The 11,551-nt window shown below is 41.4% G+C and overlaps 1 protein-coding gene across 6 annotated transcripts in view; it reads left to right on the top strand.

Moving 5' to 3' along the window:
* The window catches only part of KCTD7 (potassium channel tetramerization domain containing 7), a 31,000-nt gene that overhangs the window by 17,123 nt on the left and 2,326 nt on the right, over nt 1-11,551 (top strand). For 2 of the 6 annotated variants that reach the window (XM_054008000.1, XM_054007997.1), the window contains 3 exons: nt 578-950; nt 3,430-3,639; nt 4,633-5,067. In XM_054008000.1, coding sequence (XP_053863975.1) covers nt 578-950; nt 3,430-3,589 — 533 coding nt within the window. In that variant the 3' untranslated portion in view covers nt 3,590-3,639; nt 4,633-5,067. Of the gene's footprint in view, nt 1-577; nt 951-3,429; nt 3,987-4,632; nt 5,068-7,583; nt 8,770-11,551 lie in introns of those variants that run through there. The other 4 variants (XM_054008002.1, XM_054008001.1, XM_054008003.1 and 1 more) reach the window with 3 other exon arrangements.

The following is an 11,551-nucleotide window of genomic DNA, read 5'->3' as shown; positions in this document are numbered from 1 at the left end:
TTTTGGACATACAATAAACAGGCCCCTGCCTCAAAGAGCTTACAGGCAACACAATCAATTTTTTTGAGACAATAGCAAAACTACTTTGTTTTGCATTGTTCCTTGTAGCACATAATAGCATTACCCAAGAGATCTTATCTGAACACGGTTTATATTAAAAATAAGCCAGTATAAGGCTGGTCTTGAATTGAAGAGAATAATGCCATACATGTGACTTCACACCTAACTTAACTCAGATTGTTTGGTCTTTTTCTCAGTCTTGTGATCCTTTGGTTATTTCACAACTTGAACTTCGGGCATACTGCTCAAGCAGTCATCATAAACCTTGCAATCATAAGGTTGTTTTTAACTGGAATTTAAGGCATATATAAACTCTCAATATGAATATGGCTAATTTCATTATTGTAGGCTGTATCTAACTGCAAGCAACCCTTGAGTATATCTTTTGTTGCCTCTGGCATTGTTTTAAGAATAATTAATTCATGCCACTTTGATGAAGTAATCAGATTCCACATGAAAACATTGTGTTCTGTTCCTCACATGACATTCACTGTTTATTACTTTTGTTGTTGTTTAGAACACTTGGAGCGGATAATTGAAATAGCTAAGCTTAGAGCCATGCAGAGAAAAGCAAGATTTGCAAAGTTGAAGATCTGTGTTTTCAAGGAAGAAATGCCCATCACCCCATATGAGTGTCCACTTTTCAACTCTCTACGTTTTGAAAGAAGTGAAAGCGAGACAAAACTGTTTGAACATCACTGTGAAGTAGATGTATCTTTTGGCCCCTGGGAGGCTGTAGCTGATGTATACGATCTTCTGCACTGTATTGTGACAGACCTGTCAGACAAGGGAATTACTGTGGATCATCAGTGCATTGGTGTGTGTGATAAACATCTGATAAACCATTATTACTGCAAGCGCCCCATCTATGAATTCAAGATTACTTGGTGGTGAGTTATTCTTTTCAGAAAGTGCATAAAAAGTTTTTTCTAGACAACAATTGCTTTTAATATTACCTTTTGCAATATGTCTCTGGAAATGCATTGCTGCTGAGATGCACTGGAAATGACCTGCTGAAATGTTGGCTAATGCTTAGCTGTTCAGCAAATGGGAACCTGTTACATGATAATGTCTTGAAAAACTAGCCTGAAACAAGATTGTTGGCTCAGGTATCTTAACTTGACACCTTCTGAAAGGTGCCCACCTGCTTGGTGCCTTTTCTGTAACGGCAGGGTCTGAAAAGTGGACAGTGCAACTTTCACTCACTTTCGAGCAAAGTCATGGCTGCTGGTGGTGGTAGCAGCACCATTTGAGAACATCTGTGGCTTCAATTTTACCAGCTGGTGTAATGGTTTTAGTCACTTCTGCTAGATTGATCACTCTATAAAGCCAAATGCCACTCCAGTACAAAGATATTGACAATGCAACTCAGAAATACCTGGTAATTTAAATAAATAAGGGAAGAATGTCCTAATGTTAATGTTGGTTGTGATTATTTCAGTTTTTCAAAACTTAGCTTTATTGAGAATCTGCATTGCAAATCTGTATTATAATAATTCAGTTATTTCCATTTTTATGACCAAAAGAACATCTAACAAATTCAGGCTACATTCTTTAATACATTTAGGACAAATTATAATTCACAAAAAGCCTGTTCTCAGCATTAGAAATTCTAAATATTTACTACACCTACAAAACAGAAGCTGTATACAAAATGGTCATTTGGAAAGGCTTTTGGAAAATGGGAGAACCCTACTGGTATGCCCCAACTAGCAAGGATAAGATGGACACTCAACACATGAATTACTGTAAACGTAACTCTTCCAGAGCCAATGATAATTCCACATTATTCTGAAATGGAAGCTGGATGGTGAGAGGTTATAAGCTAAGCCCTGAAAAAAAAATTGTTACATGATGAATATCCCTGTTGTCCTCCTTGCTTGTAGCAATAAGAAGTGTAATTGTTGACTTTGTAATTAATCTTTAAAGATTTCTCCAATTACCAGCTAATGTGTCTTTTTGTAGCACATTTTCTTTTAGATTGAAAGAGGCTATCCCAGGGTCATCTTTCTTCCCTGAAAGTGATAGTTGAAATACTGAAATTTGTAAATGTCTCTCTTGAAAGCTGAAATACATAACGTTATCCAAAATGTAGGAATATATTTAAATCCTGGAAACCTTACTATAATATGGAGTATCTCAAATAATCTCCACTATTTCAAGAAAGTCACTTGGGTTGGCCTCAAAATTTAATCTTGGAAATATTAATGTAAATTGTAGGCCCTCGTGTTACATTTCATTGGGTTGATTAATCTAATTTGTTGACCAAAAAGATCTTTGGGACGGCAACTTGCATTTAACATGTTTATCAAGAATTTCAGTAAGAATCTTTGAATAGCATGTTCTGAACAAAAAAATTGATTAGCCCTCACCATACTGTTTAAGTTAGGAGATTACAGTAAATCTTCTTTATAAGGCTGTACTTGGGAGCTCATGACTTTGTGTATCTTTGTAAAGGAACCTTGTCAAGTGCTCAGGTTTAGGATTAGAATTTAGGTTTTGGAAAGGAGACGGGGAAAGGAAGATGATAAAAACATGTCTTTTAATCTTTTTTTAAAGGTTAGGATTCCCCTTCAGTTTGAGGAAAAACAGCAACACCCTGCTAGTGCATGAGAATCTAAAACTAAAACAATCTAGAAAAGGCAAATGAAACTAACCAAGGTAGTTTCACTAAGGCTTGGTCTGCACTACAGAGGTAGGTCAAAGGAAGCCGCCTTAGGTCGACCTGTTAATGTATGTGCATACACTACTGGGTCCTTTACGCTGACCAAGTCGTCTCAATGTTGACTTCTGTAATCCACCTCTGCGAGAGGCATAGCACTTAATTTGATTTTCATGGGTTGACTGCAAGGTAGTGCAGATGCAGCGTTGTGTAATTCGACTTAATTGGCCTCCAGGTGGTGTCCCACAATGCTCATCTGTGACTGCTCTTGAGATCATTCTCAACTCTGCTGCACTGCAGCCAGGTACACAGGAAACAGCCCCTCCCCTGCTAAAATCCTGGGAATTTTTGATTTCCCATTTCCTGTTTGATCAGCACTGGGAGCGTGCTAACTTGAGCACAGCTGATCATGGAGACTACATGCCCTAAATGCTCTCCAGCCTGGTCTGCATGGGAGGTGGTGGATCTCATCGCTGTGTGAGAAGTCTGTGCAGGCAGAGCTCCGATCCAGCAGAAGAAACGCTGACATCTATGCAAAGATCGCTCGTGGAATGGGGGAGAAGGGCTATACGAGGGGCACACAGCACTGCCATGTGAAAATAAAAGAACTTCGCCAAGAGTACCAGAAGGCAAGGGAGGTAAACAGTCGTTCTGGTGCTGAGCCCCACACATGCCGGTTCTACAACGAGCTGTATGTGATTCTCCAGGGTGACCCTACCAGTACCGCCACAAACAACGTGGACACCTCACAGGTGTGTGAGTCTAGAGACAACAAGGAGGACGATATGGTGGATGAGGAAGAGGAGGAGAATGGGATCCATTCTCCCCGAGAGCCAGAAAAACATTTTTAACCCTGGAGCCCTGTAGGTCACAGGATATCACAGTGGCCAACCGTGATGCCGGGGAAGGCATCTCTGGTGAGTATACAGTTACAGTCAAAGTCCAGTTAAACTTTAGCAGGTGCACACATTCGGTGGTATTGCATGTTTACAGTGAAGAAAAAATGAGGTGCTGTGGTTTTTTGCTTATAAGAGGACGCTCCAGCTATGCAGAGGGTGGCCCCCGGAAACTACTTTTTATGTGGACTGGGATAGTCTGGGAATCCTCCATGGATATCTCTAGAAAGCTTTCATGGAGGTACTCTGCAATCCTTTGCAGAAGGTTTCTGGGCAGCGCAGTCTTATTTCTTCCACCATGATAGGACACTTTCCCATGCAACTCCTGAATTAATTCTGCTAGCATCATTGTGGTACACAGCATAGCAGCATAAGGACCGGGTCTATACCCAGACGCTTACAGCATCTACTTCCTTTCCATCTCTGTTATCCTCAGGAGACTGATATCACATAGGGTCGCCTAGGGAAAATGGGGGAAGTTCTCACTAAAAGTGCTCTTACAAGAAAAAAAAGAGCATGTAGCCCTCCTTCCCCACCCCACATTCCGGATCGCCAAACCACGTGGCTGCTAAGGTGCCTTTACTGTGTTCGGCATGGGTTGGCAAGTAGTTTAAGTGGCTGTTAGGGGACTGGGGCCCCACATGTGAGATTCTGCAATTTGAGAGTGAAAACGCCAACCCCCCGCCCTGCCCTGTTTGTAAACAGCTTTCCGTGGTACTATGGGGAAGGGCCATTGTTTGACTAGCTACCTCTGCTCCCGACATGAGCCTGCCATAAATTTCATTAAAAGTGCAGTCACCCATGACTGGGGGGGAGAGGAGGAGCTATTCACCATGGCTGGAACAGCAAAACGGTGCAGTGAATGGTTACAGATTCTGATTGTTATGGCTTGCACCTAGTGTAATAAGGGTGGTTTTATTTGTTTTGTTTTGTTTTAATGAAAACAGCCTTGCCATGGAAACATTTTATGCATGTACAATGGCTCCTTTCTCTTTTCCCATGACTGACCCCCAGCTGAAAATGTGTCCTTTGGCACGTCATCAACACTTGAAAGCAGACTTTCGCTGATTAGAAGAAGGCAAAAGAGAACACGGGAGGACATGTTCACTGAGATAATGAACGCCTCTGGGACAGCTGACACAGAGCTGAGAGTGTGGAGGATTTCACTGTCTGAGAAGTTAGACATGGACAGGGAGAGCAGGAAAGCTTCCACTGAGCAAGAGTGTGCGGCGCAGGATGAGATGCTTCGGATTGTGACCAAGCAGGCATGTTGAGGCATCTGGCTGAACTGCAGGAACAGAAGCAGGAGGGTAGAGTCCCTCTGCAGACCCTGGTGGACAGCCAGCCAGCATCGCCTTGCACAGAATCACGCTCCCCAAAGCGTTCCCTGAGGCATGGGAGAAAAGTCCATTATCCCTTTCACTTAACTCAGGAGGAGGGTACAAGGAACAGAAGGTGTCCATTCACAGACCTTTGATGGTCTAGAATGCGGTGTTATGTTACACAGCTAGAAATGTTTCTCCTGTTCCAACTTTACAACCCCTTTTCCCCAAGGCTAATTTTTTTGTCTGTTTTCCCTCTTTACTTATGGTTGTTAAATAATGTTCATAAATGGATTCCAGAAACAAGTGTTCTTTACTGAGTAGAAACAGTGGGCTTGGGTGGGGGGTTGGCTTTACAGGGACAGTGATACAAGCCAAGTGAAGGTTTGGGAAAGCACAATGCAGACAAGCAGCTCACGTTACTGTGACTCATTATTGAAACAGCTTTTCAAAGCCTCGTGGATATGCAGCGCCCCTTGCTGTGCTCTTCTTATTGCCCCAGTGTCTGGCTGCTCAAAAATGGCTGCCATGTGATCTGCCTCAACTGCCCACCCCTGCGGAAAATCCTCCCCCCCCCTTTTTTTCCACAGGTATGGAGCACACAGCAGGCAGCTATAACCATGGGGATGTTCTCTTCACTAAGGTCCAACCTTGTTAGTAAACTTCTCCAGCGCCCTTTCAAACGACCAAAGGCACATTCAACCATCATTCTTCACTGGCTGAGCCTATAGCTGAACCGTTTCTTATTGCTGTCCAGACAGCCGGTATATGGCTTCAGGAGCCATGGAAGCAAGGGGTAGGCTGGGCCCCCCAGGATAACTATAGGCAGCTCAACATCGATTTATGTACTCTTTTTGGCAGGGTGGTCTGGTGCCAAGATGGGGATATGCGTGCCATCTGTCGCCCTACTGCAGTTAGGGAACCCCATTGCCGCAAAACCATCCACTATGTCCTGCACATTTCCCAGACTCACTACCTTTTGTAGCAGAAGTCGATTTAATGGCCCTGCACACTTGGAGCGCAGCAGCTCCCACGGTTGATTTTACCGACTCCAAATTGATTCCCCACTGACGGTAATTGTCTGGCATTGCAAGCTTCCAAATAGCGATCACCACTCGCTTCTCCACTGTCAGAGCAGCTCTCATTTTTGTGTTGCTGAACTGCAGGGAAGGGGAAAGCTCTGCACAAAGTTCCTGGAAGGTGGCCTTCCACATTCGAAAGTTTTGCAGCCACTGCTCATCATCCCATATCTGCAAAACGATGCAGTCCCACCAGTCAGTGCTTGTTTCACGGGACCAGAAACGGCTCTCAACAGAGTGCAGCTGCTCTGTGACTGCCAGCAGCAACTGTGAATTGTTTGTTTGTTTTTTCCCCCAATGGCTTGCAGCAGGGCTGCTTGCAGGACATTGCTATGTTCCGTGTGGCGAACTCTACTTCAGCTCTGGAAATACTGCAGGAGAAGGCGTGAGGTGTTTGAGATGCTCACAGCAAGAGTGCACAACTGAGCAGGCTCCATGCTTCTGGGGTTACGGTGTACGTGCGGCAGTTTTAAGGCACGAAAACCACTGGGTGGTTTGCCGTTGATATGAGGGAGGGAGGACGGTGCATCATGGGATGCCGACGCAATGTTCCCATTCTCCCTTGCAACGTTTTGCTCCCATGAGGCATTGCACAAACTTCCCAAAACACACTGCGGCAAGTTGCACTTTGGCGTAGCTACCCATAATGCACAGCTTTGTGCATCGATGCAGGCACTGCTAGTGAGGACGCATTCCATTGAGACAGTGAGCATGGTGTGGCCACGCACAATCGACTTAATTAATTCGGACACTCCAGGTCGAATTAGATAAAGTTGACAAATGTTGTCGTGTAGACAAGCCCTAAGTTGAGTGAAGACTTGAATGAGTCCTTCACTTATCAGCTGGCTCCTCAACTTTGGTTTCTTTGGCGGGGAAGGGATCCTTAAGCCACAGACTGAACTTTCTACTAAACAGCCCCCTTGAGATCCAAAATCTGAAATTTATGAGCCCAAGATTCTTGTTAGGAGAAATGCTTTATTTAATGACTGGTTTTTCTGGGTCGTTCAGTGGTGCTTGCCCAATTCTCATGGCTTTGTATAAATGGGACATTGCTCTGGTCTGACTTTTCAGCATTGTTGACAGAAATGGGAATCTCAGCTGCAGTGATTAAAAGCATACCTTTGGGCTTGGCTGTGATAGGATCACATTTTAGAAATTTCCCAAGAGAAGCTACAATGGGGACTTTGTTCTTTCTGATCATGTTTATCTCGTGGTAATATTCTGGCACTAACATTTGTGCCAGTAGATTATATGGCAACTTATTCTGGTTCGCTGTATTAAAAAGAAATGGACAGGAGGAAGAAAATCTTGTTCTTGTATCATTTGTATCTTAATTAAAGCCCTTAATTACCAGATGCTCTACCAGATATTGAAAACTTTAAATCCAGTTTAAAGAAAACCCCAGACATAAGAGCCATTGTGCTTTCATTATAAGCATACTTTCTGTGTCTTGTGATTTAATTTGTGAGAGTTAATATTGCTATTGGCTGGACTTGTTCTAAACAAAATATTTTACCGTGATTTAGATATTGTTACTGCCTAATACGTGTTCATTTTTTGACAGAAACTGAGAAGAATTGTGCAGGAGGATGTCAGGGGAGTATACTCCGTAACTGCTTTAAATAACTTTATTGACTTGACTTTTTCTTGGCATATACCATCACATTTTGCAAGTTCTAAATTTGGAAAAAAAACAAAACACTGATCTGTTAACCCTCATATATATTTAATGAATGCTGTATAGATGTAGAATGACGCCAAACATCTGCATAACAATGGATTTTTTTCAGTGACCTTAGAACCTCTCTTAGGGCTTATATACCCAGGCACATCCAAGAAAATTAATCCAGATAATTAAAAGTGTGACTTTAAAGTGGATTAGATAAACTTCATTAAATCTCTTTGTGGGTACTGTTATTCAGAATTAAACTGAATTAAGGCCACTTTATCTTTTAGTTCACTTCCAAACTGAATTAAGGCCATTGCTATTTTGAATAAAGAATTTCTCGCAGGGTTTTAATTCGGTTTAACTAATCCACTTCATATTCACACTTTTAGCTAACTCAGATTAATTTTCCTGGATGTCCCTGTGTAGACAAGCCCTTAATCAAACACTCTATCTCTAGTCAGTTATGTCCGTGCAGATCTCTCCTCCTATCTGCCTATTTCTCTATCTCTGCCTAGTCCAAAGGCTGGTCTACACTAGGAACTTATATTTGTATAGCTACATCTCTCACACCCCCTGAGAAACATAGCTGAGAAACATACTAACCTAACCCCTGTGTAGACAGCGATAGAAGAATTCTTCTATTGACCTAGCTACTGCCTCTTGGGGAGGTGGATTACCTACGCCATCGGTGTAGGTAGTAGTGTCTAAACTGAAGTGCTATAGCAGTGCAGCTGCAGCATTAAAGTGTAGACACACCCTAAAAGTATTTATACCACTCTGTCACTCTAGTATCTGAGCACTTGGAAGGTATCTTTTCTGTGCAGAATCTGTCGCTTATCTGGATAAATATCAGGGCCTCCGTTCCATTCTGATAAATGGATCATGTGGTTGTTTCATGTCCTCAACATAGTTTTGTTATGAAAGTCATGCTGCCCTGCCTGTTGTCAAAGGAACAGTAAGTGCAGCCTGTTTAGCCCAAAATGTACGTACCTAAAAGTATGGTGCATCTTTCGCAGCATCTTTGGAGAGGATGCCTATCATTTTTTGGTTCTCCAGTGATGCCGAAGGGAACCTGCTAATAGTGAGTGGAATATTTTGTATAAAAATTCCAAACGTTTTCATTGTGCAAATTGCAAAACCTAGATTACAGTGAAATCTCTGTTAATTGTGATGATTTGGGGGAGAGAAATTGTTAAAAACCGAGTTCTGTTTAATTATTTTTTAGGTTGCTGCATGCCCAAATATTTGCATTAAAATTATTAGTCTCTTAAAAAACCTCTGTATATGCATTGACCAATGGTTTGAACAGAGCAAAGAGACACCTATCCTATTATCGGTTTTCCAGCTAACTTCTTGTGTGGCCTTGGGCAAGTTGCTTAACCTCTTCGTGCTTCAGTTTCCCATCTGTAAAAAGGGAATAATGATACCTCCTCATCTTTGTGATGCACTTTGAGAGCTTAATATGAAAAACGCCAAGTGTTAAATTTTAAAATTGTATATCTATAAAAAGCACCCACCGGGAATGGGATGAGGTTTATTTTACTTTAAGAAAGGTATGTTTTAGTATCCCGACAAGTTGACAGTTGTTTCTTGAATGGTAACTAAAGATTTGTAGGACCAAAGAATGTAACAGAATGAGGCAGAGCCTTCCTTGTGCTGTGCATAATGGCCCTTTTTGCCTACATACCACAATACTACATGAGGGTCGCATGGCTGTGATACAGTGCAGAACACGTTACCTGTACAGACAGCTAAATAGTGGATTAAAATAGGTGGCAATTAATGGTTGGAATTTGTTGGGACAAAAATTATACACTTTATATCATGGGCGCAGAGATTTTGTTCCCCTGGGAAGGTGCTAGCATATTTGTTGACTGATGATGCAGACTGGCTAACAGCCACTGGCACAGTTTACTTCTTTCCCTCCGCCCTTCCCTGTTCCTGTTTTTCCATTGAGACCCTGGATTTGTTTTTGCAAACTGTTTTGAAACCTAACCCTTAATTCCTGATCTGTTCTTTACATTCAACATAGCATGTAACTTTTTTTTTAAAAGTATTGCCAACGGTAGAAGCAATAAGATTCACATTTGTACAGCAAAAATGTCCTGGAGTCCCCCGACAGACTGTGTAGAGATGTAGGGAGTCTAACAACAAAGAATTACTTCATTAACCTGAAAGCTGTAGGCATCTTTTTTTACTTTGGCTTTCCCAGCTTCAAGCACTCACTGAAGCGGAGACTAGCGCAGGAGCTTCGGGATGCTCTTGCCAGAAACTCAGGGAGGAGGTTTATAATTTTTTTTTTCCACACGGGACACCGATGAACCTTAAAGCCCTCCACGTAGCCAGCATCAGTGTTATGTGTGAAAGATATTTTAATGTATCTAAATTGAGCTGCACAAAAATCCACAGTAAATGGTGTGTGCATTTGTTTGAGGGCATAAATGAAGAATGGCACATTGACCGTAATTTTGTATTTCTAGATTTATTACCTTTCTGAAACATCTTTTATTTAACACAGTTACTATATACTAGGTCTTTTCTATAATTATTTAGATGAATCATTGAGAATGAGAAGAAGTATCAATTTACATTTGCAGTGTAATTCAAAAGGGGATAAATGTGTCTAAAATGTAATTCATGTAGGCCCCAAATGTAATTCATGTAGGCCCCAATCCAGCAAACAAGCCCATAGATTTTGATGGAATATGTTTGACATTAAGAATGTGTTTAAGTGCTTTCCTGGATCATAATCAAATGTGCCATGGTGACTTTTTAAATATGTAGTTCTTAGAGCCAGGTATGGACATTTCGAGGTCTCGTCTCTCTACACATGCAGTACTCCTGTTACTGTCAGTGGGAATTGTGCTTGTAAAATAATTAAAATACATAGCCCTGAGTGGTATGTTTAATCTTCAAAGCAGTTTACAAATATTGACAACTGAATTCTCACAATAGCCGTTTCAAGTCACTAGCTAGCCTTTCTATTTTACAGATAAGGCAACTGAGTCAGACAGATTAAATGACTTGTCCAAGTCCACAGATAGTGTTTGAGCTAGGGTGAGCATGCAGGAGATCCTGGTTCCCCATCTTTGTGCTCAAACCACTAGACTATCCCTAATGTATTTAAAAAGCTTGTGTATGTCAACATTATTTGAAATCTTGATCACTGACTTTTTTCAGTAATAATGTTCCTCTTGAACATAGTTTGCCAAGATGTGCTTCAGAAACTGAACATTCTGTATCCTAATGTATGTGTGTTTGGCTGGTACAGACACTTAAAATATTTCCTATTTGGTCAATTGTAAAATATAGTTCAACTAATCATCCATTCTGGAGTCTTGAAAGATTCAGATGAGTGGAACAGATGAGCTTGTGGATATTTGGAACTAATTGGATTAATGCTAACCCATGAAAATGATTGTGAACATTTGCCAGGGGAATGCTTTTTGGAACATGTCTCTCCTGTGTTAGGGGAGAAACTTATGGGGGAGGGGATTTAATTTCTGGAACCTATACAGAAAGAAGAGTTTCAGATTAAGGGGTAAAACTTGGAGACACAAACACTCCTGTATAAAGTAACCATGTCTATTCAGTTGTTATAGTGCTCCCAAGTGCAGCAGTTGTTTAGGAATGTTATGTGTGGAAAACTCCCATTAAAGAACGTAACTCTTTCGTGATCATCAGCAATTGGTTTCTGGATTCTTGCAGGGAGGTTTGCTTTAGCTTGTATGATTTTTTTTTTTTTTTTTCAGTTTAGACAAATAGGCATAACCTGAAAGCATTCCAACAAATACAAAGTTTAGTCTGTTATATTTACAGGAACTCTTCCTTGATTCTTAATAAGTGAGTCCCTAAAGAGGATC

This window comes from Malaclemys terrapin, chromosome 18, assembly GCF_027887155.1.
Source record: "Malaclemys terrapin pileata isolate rMalTer1 chromosome 18, rMalTer1.hap1, whole genome shotgun sequence".
NCBI classification, from domain to species: domain Eukaryota; kingdom Metazoa; phylum Chordata; order Testudines; family Emydidae; genus Malaclemys; species Malaclemys terrapin.
Note: the sequence above shows the minus strand (reverse complement) of the source record. Positions and strands in the feature narration are given on the sequence as shown.